Genomic DNA, 27862 nt, shown 5'->3' on the forward strand with positions numbered 1-27862 from the left:
CCACAGCGTAGCAGAGTCAGAGGCAGCGGGGTCCATTATACTCGATAAGACAGCACAGTAAACACTGTTACACTATAAACAATTCTCTCTGCTGAACGAAGCAACGCTTTGTTATCAGGTCCTTCATATTCATACATGCATTGAAACTGATAAAGTGGACTGCACTTAAAAGAGTTTCCACTCCAGAGGTGCCGAGCACACTTTAAATAACTCACCGGGAATGTTAATAGGTCGTCTCTGCTGCGCTTGTTGTCTAATCACAAAGGAGAACGCTGCAACCAGTCGACTTTCTCTCTAAAATTTATTCAATTTCTGCTTATAAATCTGCATTTATTTATTTTTTTTTGATGGAACATAAAGGTTTGTTTGCTTATCACAACTATTTGTCACCACTTGGAGATGGGAGGTGAAACCGGAAACAAACCCTCAAAGAGAAACAAACGTCTCTGAAGAATGCCATCTTTGATTCACATGTTAACAACGACCTAGTCTTTACAAATCTAGAGTAATAAATACTATTAGCAGAAAAAAAACAACTTATAAAACAATCCTCACACCTCATTGTCTCACACGCTCACGCACACACACACAAATACACAATAAAGGAGTTATGAGTTATCTGCATACTGACGGTTTGTGATGTTAGATCACCTTATCACAAGTTACTGCATGTTAAACACCTGGACAGACATCCAAAATCTGCTTCATAGCACAAAAAAAAAAAAATAATAATAAATCTCAACTTGCATCTATTCTGCACAAAAAATACCCACAAATGTTTCGTTAGAATTAGCTACAAGGAAGAAAGCACCTCAAGTCCACTGGAAATGAACTTTACCAACTCTAATCAGATCAGTTAAGGTAGCATGGATGTGACACGGACCCGTTCAGACTGAAGGAGACCAGTGAGAGTTGGCGCATAAAAAATGATTTCCAGCACCGTGTTTTTTTTTTTTTTTTGAAGTTGCTGAGTAACCCTCGCATGTCAAGAATCGACAGTGGACTCATGAATAATTCACAAACAAACACAAATGGAACAACACACACGCACGCACACACAAAAAACAAGTTGCACTCCAGCTCTTACTGGTCAGCTGGGGATAAAACAAAGCCGCATGCTCATTGGCCAGCTCTCGATGAACGGAGGAAGCTGATTGGTCAGACGGGGGTGACTGAGAGGACAGGAGTGACAGCTTCGTGATGCTGAGTTGTGCATTTACCCAGAATGCAGTGGGAACTGTGTTTACAGGTCCTTCCGCCTGTAGCATGATCTAAACAAACTGTTTATCTCTATGGTGCAGCGCCTGCGGCTACCACTGACTACCTCATTGAAAATTAACTCCTAGCATCCTTGAGTTGAACTGACACAGGCTTTCCATACACACGGCGTGCGCGCACACACACACGCACACACACACACACACACTCAGACAACTCATGCCTTTTCTCCTTCACTGAGACCGAGCAGGGAGCCGTGCTTTGCTCCGCTAAAGAGAAAACATGTCTCCCTCAGGCTCCGCTGTGAGAGCTGAGATTATTTTGCTCAATAAATGTTACTGGCTGTCTGACAGTGGGTCACAATTTACATCCTTTACAATGCAAAGAGTGTGAGTCATTGAGAGGAAAACCGCCTAGCGCTGTCCGTGGGTCTGGGCTTCACGGGGGTTCACAGTGCAAACATTTAGAAGACACCATACAACTCTGATGTTCAGTTTACTGCTGGGAAGGAGCTACGTTTTTTTTTTTTTTTTTTTGAGGAGCATCGTAGATGTCTGGACCTTCACCGTCCACTGCTCCTTCCAGCAGAGGGGAGAAACGAGACAAACAGATGAGACCTCTTCACACAGCACAAGATCACACTTTTCACAAATATTTTACAAAAGTAATATCGAGTCTATATATATACGGCGCAGCATCTCTCAGAGACGCGAGAGGAGGGTTCGTTGGATCTGGCGCGAGGAATCTCCGTCCCACGATTAGTGTTTCAGGCATTTAGTTCTCTCTGGTTCAGTTAGGAGGCGGCGCTCCATTCTGGGACTCCACATCTGATGTGTGTGTGCGTCTCTAGTGTGTGGTAGAGAGGAGGGGACAAATTGGCCGTGTAGCGAGGATACTCTCTGAGAGGAGAGCTGAGCTGCCTGCTGTGAATGTTTTGGGAGCTCTGAGATGGAGGTCCCGAGGTCTGGCTCTGGTAGGGGTCGTGGGCGATGTGCTCTCCCAGTGGCGGAGAGCCCTGGTGGGCTATAGCGCTGAGTCGGGACCCCTGGGGGCTGGAGCTGTAGGGAGGGTGGGGGGTATAAGGTGGGTAGGGTTCCATAGGGGTCATGGCAGCAGGGAGCGGGCAGGTGTACGACCAGGATGCACAGCTGAGTTCATCCATTCTGGGCTCTGAGCCGGCAAACATGCACGCCTGACGCTGTCCCATGTCTGAGCCGTAGGGGGAGTCGGTGAGACCTAGGGCAGGATTATTGGACAGACCTGGAGGAGGAGGGGGGTAGGAGGAGGGGTTATAGAAAGATTCCCCCTGACTTGGTGAAGTACCAGCGAAGGCTTTCTTGTACGGATGCTGGTGGTTTCCCGAAGAGCAGTTTTCCTCCCCTGCAGAGAGACACAGAGAAAATATTGCGTTGATTTCTCATTTGACATTAATGCCAACTGAGAGCTTGGGGGGAGGTGGGTGGTGGTGGGGGGGCTTCTAGCCAGAATTTACAACTTCCCATTTACAACAGATCAAGTAGCTGAGAACAAACTAAACACATGAAGAGAAATTAAATTAGTTTGACAGATTTTACAGCAATTAACTTAAGTACAAACATAATACAAGGGTCCAAGTGCAGTTAACTTGTAATGTTCAGTATCAGTTCTGCAGTCACATGCTACCCAGCACCATTAACTATCAGCAGTACTTAGTGTCAGTGCAGCTAAGTGCACAAGTCGTTGTACGAACATTATTCTCCTTACAGCTGTTGATTTCTATCTCCAAATAAACTCGTGCGAGCACGCAAGCGGGCGAATGTGAGGATGAATAATTTACTTGATTCTGAATCCAAATAGTTTGCAAACACAAATAAATGCTAAAAAAGACAGCTTAGCTCGTTTTATCTGGATGTAAGAAATGACCCGAAGACACTTAAAATGTTATGCAGAGTAGCCATAAAGTCATTAATCTGGTCTCTAGCCGGCTGATGGCGATTATCCGGGAAGCTTTGCACGCACCAACATTCTGGGACAGCTTCACAGCTCTCTCCTACCTTTTCGTTTACTGCAGTGATAGACCTGCGGCGGTTGGCCAGGCTGCAGGTGCGGATGAGGCAAGGTGTAGTGCGAGGGCGGGGCATTCAGCAGCTCCTGCGGACTGCCGTTGTTCAGGCCGTTCTCACAGCTGAAGGGGGAGGCGATGGCCTCGAGGGAGCCGCGCAGACCTCGACTCTCCCCGCTGAAGGGACTCCCGGCGGAGCAAGCTCTCTGGCGGACAGTGCTGCGAGGGACCACCGGGTAATCCTTACTGAAACAGAAAGACAGAGGCGGGTGTCTTTCCTGAATCTGAATCTGTGCAGTTTATTTTAATAACTCTGGTTGGTTGTGCTGTGTGTGGTCTTATTTTTTTTTTTCTCCTTCTCCCTTACGTCTATTCAGATATTCTCCATCCTTTCAGCTCCGATCTCTTTCTGTACACACTGCCCTCTTGGTGAACCCTGTGGTATGTAGGAGACAGCGGGCCACATCTCCCTGAGTCCCGCTGAGATAGTGACACACTCTCTCACACTCATGCGCACTGGACGCACACAGTCGGCGGAGATAATTCACCGCTCTAAAAATAAACATCCATCCATGTGTCACTTCAGATAGACTCTCCCCTCCGCTCCTCTTCTCCGACCGCAGCGGCACAAAAACACGGGGTGTTTCATCTAATGCCGTCCTCTCTGGCTCCTTTTCCCTCTTTCCCTTTTCCTCTCCCTCCCCTCACTGACGGCCTTTCCCATTGGCTTGTTTGAATCCCCGAACCGCCTGCCACAACAGCACTTGAATGGAGATTAGTTCAGCACACAAACAGACGCCGTGTAAGGGCCGTCAGCTGATCAGCAGTGACAGCGTAATAGACCAGCAGCAATGTGATATCATGTATTCGTCAACGCAGCGCACGAGCTGATGCTGTGTTTGCTGCGTGCGTTCCGGACGAGGTTTCAGGCTGACATCAACCTTTAGGTGACAGTGGCTCACATCCCTTCATACCACTTTGCTCCACTCGCGCACACACTCATGTCTTAAACCATATGCAGCCCATCATAACAACCTTTATGAGGAAGGGGGGAGAGGGTAGAAATGGCTTCCTATGAATACTCACCATTACGCAGATAGAGAAACACACACACACACACACACACACACACACACACACACACACACATTAACAAAGCTGTACTCACCCTTGTAGCTTGGCCATACGGTGCAGCTCATTGTCGTCGCTGCCCCTGAAACCCTTAGCAAAAGGATTGTTCTCTATCTTCAGCTGTGTGATCTAAAGACAAAACACAGAGATCCTTGAAGTCACAGGCCCAAACACTTCCACGCAGAGAAAAGAAGGCACATTCATTTAAATCGACTCCTCATTGACTGAATCACAGGTTTACTATTAGGCAGAGGACCCGCAGATGTTTAAGAGCAGCCCGACCCGAAGATCTGCACGGCCAACATTCCTCAGCCGCTGACGTTTCTGACGGAGCGGACAGTGTTCTCGCCAGCTGACACAGAATAAACTGTTTACCCAAACAGTCGCCAGGTTTAAGGATTTCGGGCCAAAGCTTTTAGAGGTCCAGAGCCTTGAGCTTTGATGTTAAGTTTTCAAACTTTTCTCAGTGATGTCATGGAGCTAAACCTTCGCATTTTGAAGGATTTCGTTTGGCTAAAGACCAGGTCCGTCACACAGCGGGCAAGTGGACTGGAGATCTGACACGAGCTCAGGCCCAAACAAACTTTGAAGTGCTGAAAATACTGATAGCCTCGACCAAACCGAGGCCCAAGAGCTCGGATTTCTACACAAGAATATTAGTTCTTCAGATTCATTAGAAAAATATTTAGTCATACTGGATAGTAAAAACATATTAAATGTTCTGACAATGAGTACTTCTGCTGATAGTAATAATAACCGTTACTACCACTATTACTAATAATGTTATTATTTAGTATTAAAATGAAAATTATAACATGATTTTAAGTTTTTAAAAATAATTATAGTGCACATGCAGACATTCTGATAAAATGAAAAGCAAAAAAATCACAATTAATATATTAAATTAATGTTTAATTACTGCAACTAGTAATACTTAATTATTTTATATACTGTGAATAAATTGTAAGAGTTGTAGTTTAGTAATAATATTCTTCTGTTCGGTATAAATAAAGCAGCATAGATTTTGTTCTAAATTAAAAGCTGAATTTACAATTGTGAATATAAATAATACATTTTTTATGAATTTGGTTGGTTGCTTGTGGATTTATTTTCCAGATTTATTTTATTTTTAAGCCTTTTTTTTTTTTTAAATAAACACCGTAAATAAAAGAATAAAACACTGAAGCTACAAACTTTGGGCTTCTGATTTATCAAGTGAATGACAGTGCCAACATATATACAATATAAATATTAGAATATTATAATATTAGTGCCACAATTTGTAACGACTAAATTTGTTAATTTGGGTATTTATTATATCTTTTTTTATTTATTTTTTTAAATCAAAGTATTTATGAAAATGAAATGTGACTAGATCTCGTAAAAAGGCAGAGTGGTTCAAAGCTTCGCCAATCTGTCTTTCTACTAGATGTCGAGGAAACGGGATCAGCCGAGATCAAGGGAAAGAAACAGGTCATTACCGGTGGACACATCTCACGCTCACACGCACGCACTCACGCACACTGCCCCCCACCCCCCACCCCCACCCCCTGCCCCCACCACCACCACCACCACCACCCACCCCCCTCTCTCTGTTTGTATTATCACTTTTATATCGTATCCAGGAAGTCAATTAACATCTTCTTTGTTTATGTGTCCTTAATCTGTATTTCTAAACATGTAAATATAAAATCTCTCTTTCTCTCTTTGTGTGTCTGAGAGACAGAAGTTTGACCGTGGCCGTTGAAAAAGGGCAAAGCTTCTAACATGTATCTACGTGATCAAGCAATTAGAAAAATTTGGAAACACAAGCAGAACTCTGACATACTTTTATACATTTTCTACCATGTAAACATAATTGTGACATCCAGTATCTTCACATCGTTTATATTCAATGCAACAAAGGATGTTTAAGCATCTTTCTCCACATTATACATGTGATTCTCCAAACTTTGTACTGCATGTGGTTCACCTATAATAATATGTGTGGGTGTGGCAGTCCCTATCTTTTAACACGTGTCTCCCTGTGAAGCATACCTTGTGGTTCTGATAGGATGTCACAGCGATGAAGGCCGTCTCGGAGAAGACGTGGGTGCAGAAGGCCGTGTTTTTTGAGCCGAAACCGTTGTTCTCATCCGCCTTGACTATATGGAGACGAGGCTGGTATTTGTGCATGGAGTTCAGTATTATCTGCACGGGGGAGAGATTGAGAAGGTGAGGCTGACGGACCTGTCATGTTTGCAAAAACCCACAACCAGATGCTGGGACTTTGGCTACAGACTCCAGGTGGAGAGTACGCCCATCTAAAGTCAGGGAGCTTTGATTTCCAGACTCCTTGGCTGACAAAAGACAGAGATTCATGGTTTACACATTAGCAGGATCAAACTGATGTATGTTGGGAGAAAGCACAACACATTTTTGTTTATGTGACCACCCTCCAAGACTGTCGCCCGAATCCAACCCAACACTGTGAGCGTTGCATGAAGGAACTGGTTTACCTGCCTTGAATAGATGAGTTAACGTGTTATTTTTCATTTATTTATTTTTATTTATTTATATTATGTATATGTGTTATGTTACTTGCTCTAAAATGTCATCGAAATATAGTCACTAATTGAAAATTGATTATATTATGGTATTTCTTTAGTTTTTAATATTTTTAATATGATTGTGTGCACAGCATCTGATCTACTGCAAGTTTAGAAAAAATCAGCTGTTTAATGCTTACTGATTATTAACTTTATAGCCACTAAATACCATTTGCTGTGTGTTCTAAATGCTGCAACTTTTAGTATAAACATGTCAGTAACGCAAAACAGTAACAATTCCGCGCGAATTCAGCGCAGAGTCTAAATTATTACCCACTCCACAAGTGGTTTTTAATTGGATCCCTCTCTGTATGCGTGGGCACTTTTGTTTATCCATGGCGGCTCAGTTTAATCGCAGTGACATGTCCGTCGGTGTTGCGCGTTACATAATGGACTAGTCAATGAAATCCTTACATCTAATTTAATAGGAGAAAAGACTATATTACCGCTTGTTCCTGAGTGCGCAAAAGGCACAGGCACAAAGACGTGCGCAAAACAACAGCACAGGGTTTCACCTGCTCTGAACAGTGTGTGAGAGTGGACCGCTACTCGGTGGAGTCTGAGCTGTGTCCGCTCTGCTCTCCCGGTGATTTGTGCTGTGTTGTGATGTCGGCTGAGTTATATCCAGAAGAGTGAGCTACAAGTGCTGCCAGCTCAGTGCAGGAGCGAATGGGCTCCTCGGGTTATTCTGCCGCTTAACTGCACCTGTACTGTACTTTGTATAATCATTTTTCTTATTTTAAAAACATCACTCAGCATTGATTATTTAAAATGCAAGGCTGGGTATGGCCCACAGGCCACTACCAATGGGTAATGGAAGACTTGTGTCCTTGTCATGGATGTATTGTATTCTATTCTAGAGGATGTAGTCACAAATACTAGGCAAATATGTAGGATATATATATATATATATTTGTTTTTTTAAATTGTGGTTTCACATAAATATTTAATTTTACTTAAACACACTAAAGATGGAGAATACTATTTAAGAAGACAGACTCACGTGTCCAAAAGGGTCCAGGTGGTTGTTAGTGAGTTTGAGCTTCTGGAAAGACACGAGTTGACGGCTCCAGTGCGCACCGGTGGCTGGAGAGTCCGGATGAACGTAGAGCCTTCCGGGCATCGCGGGCTCTGCCTTTCCCGTTACCGACCTGTACGACCAAGGAAACGTAGTATAACGAAAAATGATCAGACACGGTCAGTGAGAAGGTCGTGGTAGTTTGTCTGACCGGCCAAGCATCGCTCCCGAGTGGGGGCTGGGGGGGCCGGCGGTGGAGCAGGCCTGCGCTGCACAAGGCCTGGTGCTTTAATTAGACAGAAAAAATAAATAAATATATGCTTCATATTTTAACGGGAGTTTACGCAGAAATACAGTCGCACCTTTCCTTAGAGAACCAGAAACTCTCTCCTCCAAAATTGCTAAACTGCTGGCATCCCTGTTATTTTTGTTGCCCACAGAAAACTCTGAAACCATCTAGCTACTGAAATGACCACAAAACTAAAACATAGAGAAAGGACACAAACGTCCAATAAAGGTGCAATAAAAAAACGGATACAAATAAAATAAAATAAAAATAAATACATTTTAAAAAAGCTGAGGATGTCAGGGTCTACCTGTTTGAGTCGCTCAGTTTCATCAATGTCATGCTGATGATTTTATATTTAGCTGCGTTTTAACCGAATATAAGAAATTAGGTTTGTAAAAACTAATAATACGGGACAGGTAGTAATCTTAATATTTAATTTAGCTCAGAAAGAAGGATAAAGGCTTTTAAGAACCGTTGATCACGTGTGTATAAGTCCGTACGTTGAGTCCACTGACATGACGTAAAAAAATACCAAAGAAATCAAATAATTTATAAACACATTTCCAGCCTCTTACAGTAGAGATAATCAATCCCTCACATTCTCATTAACACAAAAACAATCCATATCTCCCCTGAGATGGTGAGTCATGCTAAGTTCAACCACAACGCTCCGTTTCATTGCAACAGGGGAGCGAGGCAGCGCAGCGATGGCTCTCACTGTAGAGTCAGTGGCCTGTAGTCCGTTTGGATTTTCCCCTCAGAGCAACACGAGGCTGAATGGAAGACTTTAATCCGGTCTGTGCCGTCTGTCCGCCCCGTGAACCCGTCATGTACTGATGTAACCGGCGGGCACACACGGGGGGAAACGCAGGGAACTAGGCCATCTCAGCCTCTGCAAGAAGGGCCCGACCTTTACGCAGCGCAGAGGCGGGGGTGGAGTGGAGGTATAAAAACCAATAACACCACGGTTTAACCAGAGCTTAGAGTAAAATAATACAATGTTTTTAAAAAATATTTAGATATTTATTTATTTACTTATTGGCTTATAGTAATGGACGCGTGTGTTTTTATTTACAGCGCAACAATCATATAATGATTAAAAGGTTATCCTATAGTTATAAATAATGTTCGACAGAGTTGCTTGGCTCCCCTAAATTAAACTTGAATCAGATTTTGGATGTGCAGCTACAGACAAAGCAGTACGAACCATTTGTTGTCTGCGAATTTGTAGCGATGGTCATCCCCCGGCACAATGTCCATCAGGAGTATGTACTTGGTTTTTGGATTGAGTCCTGTGACCTTCACTTTGTAACTGGGGAACATCCTCCTGCAGGGAACACGTGCGGCACAATATCAATATCCTACTGACTTTTCCAGCATAATCAAAAGGCACAATTTCCCGGGAATATTGTGATAAATAATAGTTCCTGTTCATTCAGCGCTCTTTTCAGCAGGAACACAACAGACAGGGCCACAAACAACGTGACCAGTCAGAATCGGTTTAGTGGTCAAAAGATACCTTCCAGCCTTGGTGATGATCATTTCAGTTCCCACTTCGTCAAACTTCGTCCAAAGTTCCCTGTCATGGAGGAAAACTTTGATTCCTTCCATCCCCTGCAGCAAAATAGAAACAGGGTGAAATGAAGTCCTCTACAAGTAAGCAGACTCCACATTTCATATATAGTCTACATAGCTTAGTTTATACATGTTAATAAGGTAGCTATGACTTTTTCACATGTGAAAATAATTTAGCTGTAAAATTGTAATTATTAGCCCAAACCACGGAAAATTAAATCATAACCAGATTGTGAGTTTGCGCATCGATTCAGTCATTGTGATTTTATTTTCTGCAGAACAGGCAGCTGTTAGTTCAAATCAATAATCCATATTTACATTCTGCTCGTCCTCAGTACAGGCGGGTACCTGCTGACTGGACGCCGTCTGCGGAGAAGCTGGCGAGTTTAAGTTGAAGTTGAGATTTTCCTGTTTGGCCTCTTTTGGGGAATCCATGCAGTCTGAGTCCGGGCGCTCTGCAAGGCCGAACTGGTCCCCTCCGTTTGCCATACCCCACTGACACACACACGAGCGCGCGCGCACGCACACACACAGACACACACATACATGCACACAGAGGTTAGAATTGTGTGCCGCATATTTATGTCACATTTCATATTATACATTATATAACCCATACGTAAACACGCCCTCTAGGCAAATTAGTCTGAAGAAAACTCGGCGTAATATATTAAAAAGAAATACATAGTCTATATATAACTATGGGGGAAAATAAAACAAGTCCTAACTACAACTATGAAGCGTAATAAGTCACGATTTGTACGTTAAAGGTGGCACACAATTTATTTTGTTCTGAACAAAACACAGACAACTGTCTCTTCACAATCACTTAGATTACAATGGCTCACGCTGAATTACGCTGTAAGTGATCCAATAACCCAATTACAGGCTTCCACTTAAAAGGAGATTATATGTGCATGAACTTGAACTTTGGCCTTGTTTTCAAAGAAATCTTCTATTAATTTAGCGTGTATGTTCCTGTTACACTAACAACCAAACTACCAGACTGTACTAAAGCTGCAGCAGTCGTAATAATTGCACTGGGCATTTTTTTTTTCTTTTTTATTCAAGCTAAATGCATGACAACTGGAGCTTTACATCCACTGTGTGTTAACAGCTGAGTTAAATCGCAGGCTGTAGCTTTTAAAGTGCATATTACTGACATTAAATTGGGTAAGGCTGAGTCTCTGGCATGTGTGTGTGTATTTTGGATGGTTTCTCTGAGGGCCTTTACCTCAAACGCACTGCCCTGCTCCCCCGGCAGAAAACACGCTCATCCTGTTCCTGCGCGCTCTGCAGGCTGCTCGCGTATCTCTGTGGCTCGCTCAGCCAATATTTCCACTGAATTGATTTTTAAAAGTATGACTGTCCAAATGTTGCCGCGTCGGTTCTCAAAAATCCACCACGTCCTCCTCGCAGCTTTGACATATCGTTGGGGTTGTTTCTCGCTCCACCAGTCCGCCTCCCTGCGCGTAGACGGTGACTCGCGCACCCCGCTGCCTCCCTTCCGCGGCCGGCTACCGCGGAGGCTGAGATCTGCCCAAAGTGGCTGTAAGTGTCTGTAATGTCTTCCTCATTTGTCTCGCCCACTCCTCATTGTCCTGCAGCAGCAGCCTTGGTCTGAACCCCACTCATCAGATCCTTCATTACAAATGGAGTCAAGTCCGCCTCACATTCTCTGCCCTCCCCCTCGCGCCGTCCCTGCTCTCCCATAGGTCTGCACTGTGCATCGGTATCTGCAGCCCAAATCAGAACTGTGACATTGACCAATCACGCGCACAGACGCACACATAAACACCGAGGTGGTCGCACGCACGCGCATCACATAATATATACATACATATATATATATTTAAAATTATTAATTTCTTATCATGACGATTCGTTTATATCATCTCCTAAATCCTAAATTTAAAGTGTCACATACACACACACACACACACACACACACACACACACACACACACACTCCAAAACGAATGAGTGCCGATTTCAGATATTTGTATTATTCATCTAACTGGGAGAAATGTACCGCCTCTCTGTTTAAATAGAGGGAAGACAGTGCATCACTTAAACCGTTTGACCACTGGTGTGGATGGAAGGCGATTACTGGGCAAATTTTGAGGTAGGCCAAATTATCTCCAATTCCGCATGGTGGAAAAAATGGCTACCGGCCACTGGAAGATTTTATAATTAACAGGCTGTTAATTCATGCCTGTGTCCTGCTACTACTGCACAAAACGACAGAGATACTTTTCAGTCCATCAATACATCCAAATCAGATGTGGATTTCATTTGTGCTTTTCAAAGATAAGCTCACACAGCTCTAATCTCACATGAGGGACGCACAGATATATATTTTTGTGAGTAGAATAGATTATAGATTCATGCACAGGAGGCAAGAGCATCGGGTTGACGCAAGCGCGCATCAGTTTGACCGGATTACTGCAGATGCTGATAACTGGAGGCATTTAGAGTTGAAAGTTGAAGAGGTCACTGGGAGGCCAACATGTCGGATCTCTCTGTTACACATTTCTGCCCATGTTACTGCAGCCGCCGCCACCGCGCACGGCCTCCCAGTTCAGTCGTTTTGTTTTAATTGGCGTATTAATGGCCACGCTCTGATTAATAATTTACATGAAATGCCTGTGATTTTGATTTACATCCCTCTTACATACACACAGCATGTGTCGAGGCACTTGGCAAGTGTACGTGGTCTGAAATAGCCTACTGGGAAGGCATACGGCTTTTACTGATAATTTTACTGGATATAAGACAATGAGAAGAGTTACCATAGTTCTAAATATATAAATCAAACGTGCAGCCTTGTGCACACTTGTGCGTAAAATGCAACCCAAAATACACGCGAGAGTTTCTGGGTTTCCGTGCACCAAATGTGTTTTGCTCCAACAATCACCCACAACTGATAAATGAATTGTCACAACTTACCGTATTTAAATATAAATATCCCCGATGTCAGACCTCTGGTTACCACAGCTGGACGCAAAGCCTCTCCTGCAAAGCGCGACAAGCGGCTGCTGCAGAGAGAGCGATGCCACGGTGAAAGGAGAAAAAACAAAACAACACAAAACAAAAAATACAGTAGCCTTTCAACGCCCTGTGTGTGCGTGTCCGAGATGCTCTGATGCCCTACCAATAACCCTATCAAATTATAGTCTACACACACACACAGATCATTTTTAATCTGATGTAGTTAAATAACCTACATGAGGCGTATCTGAAATTTGATCAATTGGTAACATAAATAAATACACGAATAATATAACATACTTGCTAATAGCCTATACATTCAGTTGACATTTCACTGGTTACACAAGTGAAAACAAACACATTCCAATGGAATATTAATGCACTAAATCTTAGCTTCATGAAGATCATTCGTCTTTATCTCAAAATAACTGAGAGATCTGTTGATTCAACTGTGCTTTCATCATGGTTTGTAGCGCTATTAAAATGTATTGCGTTGTGCCAACTAAATAAACAGCTAAAGCTAAATAACAGAATCACTTCTGCATTTGATTTAATCCAGTTTAACAGAACCACAAACTCCATCCTCGAAAACGATCATCCATCTGAATTACCACCTTTCTTACTTTGAGCATAAACTGATTTTTTTTATTTTATTTTTTACAAGTGTCCCTAATGAAGTGGCAAGTGAGTGTGCATGTTAATACAGATTAAAATAACGAACAAACACCGCATGTTTATGAGCACACTATAAAACATGTTATTCGGAACAACAGATTTGAGCAATTTGGAAAAGCATTTAAGAGGTTACAATAATTTATTCTGTCGAAATTCGAACTTTGAAAGTTAAAATACAAACTCAAATATTTTTAAATAAAGAAACTAATTTGTATTACTAAAAAAAACAACGTAATTATATGAGGGAGGTGCGTGCAATTAGTCTTAGAAAGGAAGACGAGTCAACATTGTGAGATTTAATTTTAGTTTACTCTGATTCCCTGCACGCTCAAAGATGACCCATATTAACAATTAACTTACATTTTTAATCCAAAACAGCCAACAGCTGTTCACTAACCAGCCTGATGACACACGTCGGGGACGAAATTATTTTTTATTTTTATTTTTATTATCATTATTATTATTTTTTACAGATTTTCTGTTTGAACAAACAAAAATCTTAAAGAAAAAAAAGGTCTACAAAAAAGTAATTGCTCTGACGTCACTACAGCACGAACTCATTTTGTGTTATCGTGAACACAAAAACTATTTCCATAAAGTTCAATAAACCTTCCTTATCTCACAGAATTCAAACAGACAATCGCAGATCACTGGGAATCTTTCTAATTGGCCAGTGATTGAAACCCACACAGTTGGACTTCTTCTTCATAAAAGCTACAAATAATAATAATTATAATAAATTGGTCACCAGAAACCATCAGACATCTTTGTGATTAAAAACCGATGCAAATTAAATGTAATTACATTTTTGGATAAGTTCTTACTGAAAATAACAAAAGTAAATAACTTTTCTTTTCTTTTTTCTTTTTCTTTTTTTTCTTTTTTTAGATGTAAACAGCGTTTTTAAAGTTAAAAGTTTCTGACACGAGAATACAGCCTACCTAATACTAAATAGCGACGGTGAATCAACAAGTCATTTTCCATACAACTTTTAAATCATTGTTGAATGAGAAACTTGATAATTGCACGACTACGTCTGATAAAACTACAAAAAATCACTATTGTAAAATATTTGTAATTTTTTTTTTAATAATGGACAGCAGGGTATTAAACGCTATTTTTTCTTTCTTTTTTTTTTTTTTTAATGCACACCGTCAGTATGGTTGGTGTTTGTTTACATGCATTTAGATAGTGCTTATATTTGTCATTTAAATTTCTTGATTTTAAGTAACTAATCTAATTTTCAAACGAGAATTTCTGTTTGGCCTATAACTCGCTATTTGGTTTTATCCCACAGCTGTTTGGTCCATGCAGGAGAAAAGTGGGAGGCAATGGCCTCAATAATACCTGAAATGAGGTGGTGGTGGCTGCTGGAAGGCTCATTATTGTCCCATCCTGGCTTCAGCTGACTGGATCCTCTGTTCTCCGTCTGGAGGAAGTGGTGAAGGGGTCCCAGACCTCCTGCACTCAGCAGGTCTGTCTCACACACCTCCAGTTCGGCCAGAGCCAGTGTGTGTGCATGTGTGTGTGGCATTAAAGGGCAAGGTCAACCCATTTCTCTGCAAACAATCACATCACACAGGGCAAAATACATTCCAATCCCCCCCTCTGCCTCCAGTTTGTAAGGTGGTCTGATGTGGGAACAGGAGAGGGTGGGGGTTTGGCAGTGGTCCAAACAAGGCCTCTGAGTCCAGATGAAGGAAAACCTGGTCCACATTATTATGACTCCATATTACACATGTTAGAAAGACTCCACATTCTGCACAGGCATTTCTTAACTGTTTAGTTTTTCTATCCGTATTCAGTTTTGTTGTAAAGGTGCTTTCGTATCAGGTCATTTAGTGTTCGATGTGATATCACAACACAGAAGTCTCTGTTTTCACCCACCTCTAAAAACACACGCTAACTCAACAAATCTTCACCTAAGTCTGTTTAAACTGATGATTTCATATGAAATGAAAGGAACTTGCATAATAATTGCATGACAGTAAGATAATATTAGATATTAGAAGAGTTTAAGCGTCATCAACTTATTAACAACTTATTAACATGTGAACAAACTCTCAAGGGACGCTGGAGAATTTCCTGAAAAAGGGACTCAATCGGCAGTTTCAAATCCATTTCCAATCATTTAAAAAAAAATGTAATTGTATTAAACGTTACTTATATTCTATTTATATTTAATTGTATAAAAATATGGATTTTCATGAGAGAAAACTGCAATAACAAAACATACAGGACTCACTAAAAGTTCCAAATTTCCATGTTGGCTATGTCTTGTTTTAAATTTTTTTATTATTATTATTTATTTTTTTTATTAGTAATAAAGTTGATCACTGTTTCTGCACGTCTACACATTTGAGTTTTGCACCCACACTGAATTGCCTTTTATTTTGAAGGGGTCCAAGCTCAAATGTTGAGTTTCTTTAAATAATTTTGCCCTGGATTCATCATTGCTGTCATGCTTTAACATGGCCCTTGATACTGATGAGAAGTTTTAGAAATACTGCTTTATGAGTTCATTGCACCTTGAACTGTATGCCTGTTTCTCCCCACGGCGCGTTGAATGGAGAGTTGTGTCTTGCAGCGCCCTCTGGTGGTGTTCTTCTGCAAACAGGGAAATGACTCTTCGGGGGGAGAAAGACATGAGGGTGACCAAATCCAAATCAACCAATCAAGAATCAATCAATCAAACAAACAAAAAACTCAATATGTTTGTCTTAATCATACACACATTCCTTATGTCAATGCACAAGCAGCAACATCTCCATCGTACTCAGGGCAATGAACAATACTTTGGAACATTTAAAATCAGCGGAGTGAAACAGCACCAGAAGCACGGACAGAGAGGAAGACGGAGAGCAGGTTGGTACAGACTCATCCATGTGGGAACATTAACATTTAAGGAATCAGTGTGTCCGTCTGCCCTCAGAGATGCCTGTCACTCACAGGCGTCAGATTGAAGTGCTACGTGACCTTTACATAATGTTTGCGCAGACAAGAACTAGAGATTGAACCTCCAAGGCTTCCTATGCGATGTCATATTCACATTTATCTCCTTCTTTCTCCGACTAACACCAAGAGGTCAGGAGTTCACCAGGAGTGTGGATTAAATTGGTGTTGAGTTTTAGATCTGTGCACCAGCGCTCACAATTTAGTAGCCAAAGTTACAAATTGTGGGTTTATTTCACATACTGTACATGTTGTTCTCCACCGGTTCCCTTTTATTTTATTAACCTCACCCAAATTTCGTCATCTGTCTTCGTCTCTGCTGTTCCTGCCACTCGTCTCCGCTTTGATCCCCCCACCCCACCCCCCAGTACCTGGAGGAGTTCTGTCTTTAACAGACTGAAAAGTCATTTCAACATAGCTGACATTTCACAAGCACTCAGGGCCTTTTTACCTACTGACACAATTTAAACCGTTCAGCGGAGACATTTTCATCTCACCAGACCTGCAGCCACGCAGCTGCACTGGGAGGCAGAGACGGAAGTGGACGGAGGTCAGGGTGGCGGTTTAGGCATTTTAGCTTGACGGACTTTGCTCTGGATGTGTGAAACACTTCACTTAACACAGCCCCTGGTCACTAGATTGGCCTGTGTGTGCATGCTTGTGTCTGAGGTGGTAGCAGAGTTAAAGGGCAAATACGCTGGCCTTGACCCGACAGTTTTCTTGCCCTTTAGAGAGGAAACACACGAAAGTCTTAATGCCATCACTTCTATCAAAAGGTAGTTTGAAACTTGTGGAAACTGTTGTTATTTTTGGCACGTAATGCATGTTGCTTGCCACCCAGGCCACTAGATGGCAGGAGCGAAATATCAAAAAATGAAACAAGCTGTAAACTTTGGAGCTGGTCAAGAACACCCAAAACGAGACCAATACAAAGCATCATTTAATGTGCAAGGGAGAAAATTAACATGATACGCAGGCAGTTGAGTGCACACAGCTTTAGAAAACGGAAAGAGGAATGAACATGGTACCACATCAATGCAGTCTCGAGGTGAGCCTTGAGAAGTGTAGAGACTACCGCTGTAACAGCGCAAAGCCTCGTCTCAGAGGAAGCTGCAGTACCTGCTGTGAAAGCTGTGACATAACATTAAAAAAAAAAAAACACAGGTAAAAAAATAAAATAAAATAACAAACGCAAGGTGCAGAATTACAGTCACCAAAAGTAGTGGCCAAACTTCCCACATAATGCTGCAATAAGAAAATCACATTTACAAAGCTCCTGGTGATGCTGGCAACACATTTTACAAGGAGTACCATTAAAAAAACAGGGGGGTTGTATTATTAAGGTACTGTGCTGAAACCTAAAAGAGGAGTCACAGTTTACTGACAATTGATCTTTAAGTCGAAAGGTTAAAGGCTCCTGTTCAAAACACAGTGTGAACTAACGCTTTCAGCAATAAAAGGCTTTTTAATTACCAATGAATCGATATGAGGCTCTTCACAGGATGTGCATCAGAGGACGTAAGAAGGACAAACACTGCTGGGCCCGAAAGAGGTTAAAAATGTCCAAAATGTTTAAAAGCACTTAGTGAAATATAAGCTTGAGTACAAAAATATGGATACGAGTGTGTTATATTGTCGTCAAACACTTCTTTGTGAATACTTCTAGCAGAGGTGAAAACACGGCCGTGGTGACAGCAATACATGTTCTGTGGAAGCCAAGTGCAACAGATTGAAGGGAAAAAAAAATGTGCCTTTCTTTTTAGGTCTGCGAGAACAGTTATAGAGATTATTCAAGTTTTCAAGGGAAGTTGCACTAAAAACTCATACCTTACCGCCATGCCTTTAGTCCCGTGAATAACAAACACTGTGCCTCTGAGCCTCCTTCCTGCTGGGTGCATCCTTCAGAGCAGCTACAACACCAGCAGGGGGCCCCCACTCTCAATGGCATGGCATTGGGGCAGACGGCCACCGTGTCACTTCATTAGCAGGGAGTACTATTACCAGTCACATTCATCTTAAAACCAGTACCTAAACTGTAGTCCACACAGGCGACGTCACTGAGCTAGACGTCTGTGGTACGGATGCCTTCATCATCCAAGTTGAAGGGGAAGCCCGTGTGAGGCTGAGGCTGCGAGCGGTGCCTCCGCCGCCCGCTCGCCGCGTCCGCCGAGGCTGTGAGGATCCCCAGGCCGCTGCTCGAAGGCGGCTGAAGAGTGTTGGGGCAGGGGTTTGGGGTGGAGAGGGAGTTGGAGGAGGAGGAGGTGGACGAGGAGGTGGAAGAGGAGGAGAGGGAAGGCAGAGTGGGCACGGAGCTGAACGTGCTGTCTTCGTCGTCCACATCCATGACGGAGTGCTCACACGGCGGGACGGGCGTCCAGGGCTGCCACCCCGGCGCCACGGAGCAGGACTTGACCAGCGTGGGTCTCCGGTCGTCACTCTGCTGACTGCGAGACGCGCCGGAGGCATTGTGACTTCGATAGAGAGACGACGCGCGTTTGAATGACAAACCCTGCAATTAGTTAGACACAAAGACGTCAGTGTGTAAATCAAGAGTTGACTTCTCCTCCGGCAACACATAGCACAGAAAAAGGATTTAATTCTTTTCTGTGAGGAAAGAGGAGTTACCTTCGGGGGACCTCTGAAGTCCTGGATCTTCATCTCGATGTCGTTGATCCAACCACGCATCTCCTCTGGTGAGTCTGTCTACAGAGACAAGTCACCAGAAAATAAAGTCAAAGGCAAGGCAGGAAGTCTTCAGCTATCATTTTATCTACACTCTTACTGTATAGCTCATATTATGTCTGACTTGATTTATTTATTTTTCTATTTCTGTTAGTGTTCAGGTTAGTTAAAAATGTAGATGCGGTTTCATTTTGGTGCCCACATGTACATTTTGTTTGTTTGTTTATTGCTAAATGTTGGGTCACGCTTCCGTTTTTTTTTTCTTGCACAGATAAACAAAAAATCGCTCGTTCTTGCTGCTCTGTCTCTCTCTCTCTCTCTCTCTCCCAGCACTTCCCATCTTCCCCACCGTCTCAGTCAGCTGTTCTCCCAGGGGGAGGAACAGGATGTTATTGTTGTTATGGTAACAGATGGCTGTGCCAGTTTCACAAAAACAAACTTTTCATGCTCCTAAAAAAAGGAGCTTGTGCCACACATCGGCAGCAGAGCATTGAAGGTAAACATCTCAGAGCGCCGGGACAGACACACCTGGGACCAGAGGCATATGCTGTTCTTCCTCACGTATCTAAAGCCACAAACGAGCCGTCTACTTCATTAACTCTGCGTTTAAACTGACGCAGGCGCAAAAACAGAACAGTGGACGAAGGTTCAGACGAACAGATTTTTACCTGAATGTAGAAGGTTCGGGAGTTGGTGATGATCTCAAAAAGGTTGTCTCGTAGCAGGAGATCCCTGACACAGAAAATATCAGACTTAGAGTGGCTGCAGAAAGGCTCAAAAATTTAGGTTTTCTACTGTCGTTCAGTTTCTACTTCAGTATGTACATAAATCCTGCAGTTTTGTGTTAATTCAATAAAGTTTAACAGCACAACATACTACTTCCATCTTGTATAACGATCATAAAGATAATCAGAAAGAGAATTACTACCCTTCTTACTCTGCTTCAACATAAACTGAACTTTATAACGGTAATGATTTAGTGCAGAACTCTTATATTACAAGAAATCTGTTTGTGTTAAGTAAGTGTATATTCCCAATGTATGTAGGTTTTTGTTTAAAATAACGATTTTAACTGTGCGGAAAACTGAACTGGGTCTTTTTTCTTTATTACTCATTAAAAAGTGACGGTTCTGCATAGTCAGTAGCGTCTCCAAACAAAGCGGTCAGAAGTTTCTATGACTAAAAAATAAGAAAGATAATAGTTGCAGTGTCTACGGAGAAAGTTACAAACCTCAGTGTGTAGTTTTAAGACAGTCTCTAACTTGAGTTTGTCACTTTCCTCACACTAACCTAAGTGTGCACGGCGACCTTTAATTTTGGTTCATGAGCTCATACTAAAACTTAGCGTGAAATCTGACGCGTATTAACGTGTCCCCACTTGCGACGCGACAAACAAGATGCCATCAGATCGGAACGCATGCAGGTTCGTTTACGTCTGCGCTCGACAACGAGACGGGGAGACGAGACAAGATGGTGGGAGAAAACCGACACCGGTTCACGTTTGACTCACCCCGACTTCACGAGACATTCATGAACCTTCTGAATATCCCTCAGCTGAATAGATCGGAGAGGATCCCTTTCCTGGGACACATTCAGACAAAGACCACAGTCAGGCAAAGGCATCGAGGAAGGAAAACGAGAAAAAGTCTGGCTCCTCACCATCTCAGACTTGTAGTAGCTGACTGAGCTGTCATCCAGGGTGAAAAACCGCCTCTTCCAGCTCTTCCTCTGAACAAACACACCACATTACATTTTCCATGCACAGTGTTTTCACTAAAACACAGAGTTGTTATATTAAGTCGCTGGGCACTCACCACGTTTCCTTGTTTAACACAGTAACCGCATCTTAGCACGCCCGGCCTGTTGGCCTTCTTCTCTCTCCCTTCTGTCTCCTCACTCTCATTCTGAAACATCACACCATCTTCATTAATATTTCATTTTAAAAATCAAAGTTTCAGTTTCACAGTTTGTCTTTTTTTTCTGAAACTAAATACCCTGAACTGATTTTAAAGTTGTGGTCATTTACAACAACCAGGTCGGTTTTAGCTTCCTCCGCTTTACCTGGATGGGCGTGCGCACCACTAAACCACCAATGATCTCAGTCTTGTAGGCCTGCTGTCTCTTGCCTCCCTGAGAGTCACTGATCACTGTGGTCGCGTCCGACCTCGGGGGATCGGGGCAAGACTTGGGAACCTACGAAACAGGTGGGAAGGAGGGAAAGACAGCAAATTAACATTAACATTCTCAGTAACGTCGCAGGAAATCGGTGTTCGAGTGTTTGCCACAATGTAACGAAAAGCTGTGAAAGTGCTGGAGGCTTTCTAGCTGCCTCATTCACTAGTCTGTCCTCATTTCAAATGAGAAAACTGCCCAACATTGAGAAAATTGCATTGCATAATCAGAAGATTAGACAAAATTTGAATGAAAGGTTAGTTATGCACACTAGTTAGACTTGTTATTTATCCACAGGGAAGTCTGCCTGGTCACAGTAGTTCAGTTGCACATAAAAAAAATAAAAATAAATACATTCTTGAGAACCACAAGTAAAAAGAAAAGATATATATATATATAAAAATATATATATATATATATATATATATATATAAAAATCGTATGAGCAAATGCATTCGCGCAAAAATAGAAACACCTGCCAACCACAGTCTCCAGATTATTCCAGATAAATCCAAATTATTGCCACTTTAAAACAGTAATCCTCATTGTATGTGATTACATAATTTCCTGCGGGCTGCACCTGATAGATTGGCATCGGAGTTCAACAGAATATAAGGGCTCTCCAACGGGCCAAAAATACACACTTGCTCACACTAATGTGGCCGAAAAAACACACCACGATAATTATGTCATAAACCACTTTATTTATCATGTTCTTCCTACTTTAGAAACACTTTTCACACCATGTTTCATTGAGGCCAAGAAAGCCGAGAAAAAAACGGCTGCGCCGACCAACGCTCGATGGGGAAGTGAAAGAGAGAGTTAGCGGCGGCGCTTCCTGTGTCGTGGTGCAGGTGAGAGAAGACAAACGCTCCCCTCTTCTCTGGCACCTGCCGCCGTGAGCCGCCTGGATGCTGCTGCCCCGACGGGGGCCACGGTCATTTCACTGACCGCACGCAAATACCATGCAAATGATGCAGACTGAATGTTGACACCTTCACCACAGTGACGCGTGTGTGTGTTATCGCGCGCGCACTTGCACATTCACATTCACAATTTCCTCATTTACCAACTGTATGAGAGGGTGTTTGCGGGCTAGCATTTGCACACGCCTGGGCCAAACTGGTTTAGCACCGCAAAATTGCAGCTTCCTGCGTTCACATGGAAGCAAATTCCCTGACAATCGGTTCAGTTTAGCCCTTGTGCCGCCGCTCCTGCTCGGTTATAAAAGAAGCGCATGTGCGTGAGGTGCACTTACGGTGATCTTGGTGGCCTTGTTGAGAGCATCTACCCACTCCCGCATGTCGGCCACATCATTGGCTTGGAGGAAGTACCGCCGTGAGACTGCATTGATGACTGCAGACAAAGAGGCCATTTCCATGAACGTCCACAAGAAGAATCTTGCATAATTTCATCACATGGGGTAAATAAAACAAATGTGACTGTGTGCTACTACATTTGCATGACTCAGTGTTTCCCTCAGATACCCACCAAAGCAGAACTCCGTCTTGGGCTTTTGCTTCACTGTAGCTTCACTCACCTGAAAAGAGAGAAGAGGAGAGGAAGAGGAGAGGAATATCTTTTGCTGTTCTTTTTGACTGAGTGTCTAGGGAGGAGCTGTCAGCATTGCTGCAGTGCAGTGAAGCCAGATGTCATTATCTTTGGGTTACTCCGTGAGTGCACTGACATCTGGAAAACTTCACAAAGTCAGCTCCAGTTCTGTGCTGCATGTGACCGTCAGCTATAACTGAGAGCTCTTGTGTATTTCAGAAACGCTGAGAGAATTTGCATATGATTTGCGTGCCCTCCGCGAATTCCTTTATGAAACATCTAGCTCTCTGTGCACCTCGCAGGACTTAATGTCACCACAGCACACAGCGGCGAGGGAAATGGAGGAGCGCTTTACCTTAGAGATGTAGGTTAACCTCAGGCTGCCAACAAAGCTGGCTCCGCTTGGCAGGTTCTGTATGCAAACACAAACACGCGGACTCGTCATTGGCTCAGAGTCCAAGGTTACGCAGCTTCTATTGGTCAGTTTAATTTCCTGTCACTTGTTTGTGCAAGCCTGTGTCACTCATGTGCGCGGCGTACCTGCGGGTTGTCCATGTACCACACCAGATTGTTTCCCTGCGTGTCCAAGATGAAGTATCGTCTCTGGAAGCGGCAGCTGTTCTCCTTCTCCTCGATGTCAAGGAAGCCGCACACTCGGTTCAGCCGGTCCACGTACGGCATGCTGCCCCTATCACATATCACTGAGACAGAAGGGACGCTTTAGAGAGACAGAAGCTCAGGTGAGATGTGCAGAGGGCGTCAGAATGTAAAGGCAGGCAGCGCGAGACATGTTAAAAAAGAACAGAGAGGCAAAGACGGGCAGATGTGGGGGGATAAATCGTCTTTCATTTAGCGTTCAAACGCACACAGACACAGGAAGAAAGAGACCCACTCACACTCAGCAGTTTTTCATGTGACGTGATTGAGGCTGAGCAGCAAACCCTGAAGCCCGAGGCTGAGCTGAGGCCCTCCACCACAGCCAAAAATTACAGACTGCGTTTAAGATCTGCACACACGCACATTTCCACTGGCCAGGGAAAAGAGAGGAGAGGGAGGGAGGGAAATAGAGGAGAGGACGGGGGCGGAGGAGGTGGGGTGGGGGGAGGGGGGTGGGCTGTTGAGATCTGTTCATTAAACTGATGCCATGTATGTGAATCACTGAGCTGCTGACTGGATCTTCAACACAGTCGAGCCTAATTCAGCTCAGACAGTCGGGAATGCTGATGATATTTCAATACATCTCAACCTAAATGAACCCTATTTTATTTTTTGGGGGGAGGGTCGGGGGGGCTGGCGGGGTTACGGCTCCATTTATATTCTTGTCCTCCTTAAATTCCCCGGTTGCTTCTTTTGCAGACAAAACACCACGGTGACAAACTGCGCAGATTCTCTGACTAAAAAGATGCAAAGCAAGCTTTCTGTACAATTTCCATTTCACAGCTTCTCACTTTACCAGATATTTGAACAAGACCTGAAATGTAACGTGACCACAAAGGTAATGCGGTAGCTAACTAGGCCACATCTGTGACCGATTACTATTTATTTATTTTAATATGCAAGAACAGAAATTATAATGCGACAGTCATTTTTTATAAATATATAATCAGGGCTGAATGACTGTCCCCTCTGCCAGTACTTTTACAGGACTGTCTTGGCTAAGAAGCTTTCGCGAGATGGAAATTATCGACATTTCCATGAAACCATTCACTCACGTCACACAACGGAGCAGAAGACAAACAAAAGAAATGCCAGACAGCACACACACACACACACACACACACACACACACACACACACACACACACACACACACACACACACCGACTGCATCTTCACCGTGCTGCTGGAACTCCTGCAGAACTATTTTTAAGTCAGTGTGGGTACAAAAACGCTTCATTTTGAAACTGCTTTGAAAAAAACAAAAACAGTGGGCTGTGCTCCTGATGCATCAGTCATGCCACATATTTTCTTTTTGCCACTGCAAATAGGTCAAAGATACAGAAACGCTGTTGTAGAGACTCTTAGTGTGATGGAAAAGTGACGATGGTGACGGAGAGGTCACACATAGGGATACACACACACACACACACACACACACACACACACACAAACACACACAAACACACACAAACACACACAGACACACACACAGACACACACACTGGCACACTGCCTCCCCTAACACACAGGACAAACCATTTTGGGTATCAGAGAACATCTGGGTTAACCATAACAGGGAGAAGCAGCGTTGAGGTTGTGGCATCTCTGGCAAAATTGCACCAATAAATATAATTTGGACAGTTTTTGCTGTGAGTTTCCAAGTGTCTCAGAGTTGGGGTGTTTGAGCACAACACGCAAACTACCATTAACGTCAGCATGACACTTTGTGTAGATCACAGCAGAGATGTCTCTGTTATTGGGCTTACACCACATCCAGGGTAGTGAACCGAAACCCACCTACACTCACTTTACACATCTGCTTTATCTGTGTTGAGATTGACAGAGAACGGTAGTACCGTACTGAAGTTAAAGGACAAACTGAACATTCAAGGACTTTAAGAGAATACACAAGAATGTTTGGTGCATCTTGCCTCCTAACCGCCGCTGTGAATCAAACTCCAAACCTCAGTAACTCGTCACTTCCCTGAACACACCGCAGCACCTTTTCTTTTTCTTGGTAAATGTTTATGTTCGTACTCAGACTGGACAAAGCCCAAGACATTTACAGTTTGCGGTTTATTTTTCCTGACTTTGACATATAAAACCAATCTTTTAACCGAGTCAGAATTTCTTAGGTCAGTCAAAAAGGGATCACATTAAATGTTACCATATTTTTCCTAAAAGTTTCCAGTTCTTCAAACTGTAAAGAACTGATCTTAAAGTCTAGCGAAGATTGATTCATTAGCTCCGGCTTGTTCTTAAAAACTTGTTATTATCTTCTAGTATCTAATTTGAGGGTGCTATTTTTGGGAAATAGTTAATAGGAGTTAAATGAGACATATAAGCTATACACCAAACTATTAAAGCAGTTAGATTAACAAATAATAAAAGTAATCATAAGGGCAAACCTAGGCTGATCACTTGGCTTTCTTCAGTGTTTCCGAGAACAGCCCGTCACTGTTCTCCAACGTGATAATGACGAGCAATTTTAAAGTTTAGGAATGTGATCAAGCAGAAATACTCAGCAGCACCTGACAGACGTGTTACATTTGTTCAGCTCAGATGACCCGGGCTGACTCACCACATCCAACGACTCCACGGCCTCGCCACACCTACTGTACCATCCGCGCACATATACAATAGCGGCAGTCACACAACACACGACCATGAGGCAACACACACACACACACACACACACACACACACACACACACACACAGAGTGCCTCTCGGGGCTGCCTACTTACCCGCTGTGGAGAGTCGGTGTGCGCCACAGCCAGCGCCCCGCAGCGCTACGAAGCGCAGAGCAGAGAGCCGAGTTTGGTAAATACGCGCATGTTCGACAAACTTTTTAACAACTACAGCAAACAGTAGACACTGACAAGACCGGCGTCTGCGAGACTCTCACACCCTCGGCTATTTGTTTGTGCGATCGGATTACAGAAGACTTGCCTTTTTTTCCGGGTTGAACGTTTTCTTATTAGAATAAACCAGCCCCGGATGTGATCTATGAGCCGTCTGTGCGCGCACGTCTTGTGTCGAAATTGGTTTCCTCGTCTGGATGATGCGCTGTCCCGTCAGCCCGCCCTCTGCGAGAACAGCGCAGTGGACGCGCATCCAGGGCAGAGCTCGTCCACGAAATGTTTTGCTCGTAACACAGATGTTGAAGGTTGAGGAGTAAAGCCCCAAAATGACGCTGTCAGCAGTTTATGCGTGTGTGGAATCGTTTTGTGGAAGACAAATGCGGTTCTCTTGCATATTGTGAAAATGACACGTAATAACTTGGTTAAAGTTATTATTAGTCTGAGTCCTTTCGCCGTCATACGGATACTATTCCTTAGAAATGTTAAGTAAATAACGGATGAAAACCTTGTTGTTAAAGAAATAATAAATGATTTGTTGTTGGTAAAGGTAAACTACACCAACACACACTTAAACACCTTGAACTATAGTACCATGGCAAACAATTTGTGTCATTGCTATATCCTGTTCTTTAGAGAACCTATTATTAAGTCATCTATTTAAGTTATCTGTTGCTTAGTTTAGACAAGTCATGTCATAGCAGGCTCACCCATCAGTGGTTTCAGACTCTCAGGCTGGAGTCCCATAACCATCAATGGGGAGTTAGGTGGTTCATACGTGTAAGTACTTGGGATCAGCTGGATCACAAACTGGACTGGACTGGCTAAGACAGGGTCAGTATGTAAAAAAAGGTCTGAGCAGTCCCCGTTTCCTCAGGTTGTTCAATATCTGCTGGACATGTTCTACCAGCCTGTCATTAACCTCTTCTACTCTGTGGTGTGCTAGGGAGGCAGCACCAAGAAAAAGGACACCTCACTTCTGGACATAAGTGATACATAAGGGGGGGGACAGAGCTCGAGTTCCTGACATCGGCGGCAGACGCGAGACCCCTGAGCAAAACCTGAACCATCGTGAACAATGTCCACCACCCTCTACGCGACACCAGTCAGGTTCAGTGACAGGCTGCTGTCTCTGTCCTGCTCCAAAGACGGGTTGAGGAGGTCGTTTGTCCCTCAGGCAGTAAGAGTCTACAATGTACAGCACCTGCAAGATTGATATCTATTGCTACTGTATGCATAGTTTCTGTCTGTTCTGTTTGGATTTTCAGCTAAATTTGACTTTATAATCTAATTAATTGTTTGTTTCGCATCACAGACAGCATTTATTACAGCGCAGGGAACACAGTTCAACTGCACCCAGAAAGTTATTCAGCAGCATTAACTGTATTCTCACCTGTTTGTCCACTTTCATACACTTGAGAGGAGTTCATGGTTCCCAGGAGGAGCTGACACCCACTGA

At 43.2% G+C, this 27862-nt stretch overlaps 2 protein-coding genes across 3 annotated transcripts; both read right to left on the reverse strand.

Moving 5' to 3' along the window:
- Positions 1 to 282: 282 nt before the first annotated feature.
- On the reverse strand, positions 283 to 15175 carry tbx5b (T-box transcription factor 5b). Of its 2 annotated transcripts, none has more exons than XM_047590948.1 (11): positions 14874 to 15175; positions 12810 to 12898; positions 11095 to 11596; positions 10179 to 10355; positions 9805 to 9899; positions 9493 to 9612; positions 7982 to 8129; positions 6428 to 6580; positions 4428 to 4519; positions 3252 to 3505; positions 283 to 2598 (listed from the first exon to the last, which is right to left on the reverse strand). In XM_047590948.1, exons 4-11 carry the CDS (start codon positions 10347 to 10349, stop codon positions 2012 to 2014), a joined length of 1620 nt encoding a protein of 539 aa, XP_047446904.1. In that variant the 5' UTR covers positions 10350 to 10355; positions 11095 to 11596; positions 12810 to 12898; positions 14874 to 15175; the 3' UTR covers positions 283 to 2011. The 2 variants fall into 2 exon arrangements, with proteins under 2 accessions (XP_047446904.1, XP_047446905.1); XM_047590949.1 differs by having other exon boundaries at positions 10209 to 10355; positions 14874 to 15174.
- Positions 15176 to 17400: 2225 nt separating this feature from the next.
- On the reverse strand, positions 17401 to 26557 carry plekha2 (pleckstrin homology domain containing A2). Its single transcript, XM_047592844.1, has 12 exons — positions 26290 to 26557; positions 23424 to 23584; positions 23239 to 23295; positions 22824 to 22872; positions 22591 to 22688; positions 21222 to 21353; positions 20975 to 21064; positions 20820 to 20888; positions 20671 to 20741; positions 19829 to 19892; positions 19104 to 19181; positions 17401 to 18987 (listed from the first exon to the last, which is right to left on the reverse strand). The coding sequence occupies exons 2-12, from the start codon at positions 23562 to 23564 to the stop codon at positions 18541 to 18543; spliced, it is 1296 nt and encodes a 431-aa protein (XP_047448800.1). The 5' UTR covers positions 23565 to 23584; positions 26290 to 26557; the 3' UTR covers positions 17401 to 18540.
- Between the last annotated feature and the right edge of the window lie 1305 nt (positions 26558 to 27862).

This window comes from Mugil cephalus, chromosome 8 (genome assembly GCF_022458985.1).
Source record: "Mugil cephalus isolate CIBA_MC_2020 chromosome 8, CIBA_Mcephalus_1.1, whole genome shotgun sequence".
Lineage (NCBI taxonomy): Eukaryota > Metazoa > Chordata > Actinopteri > Mugiliformes > Mugilidae > Mugil > Mugil cephalus.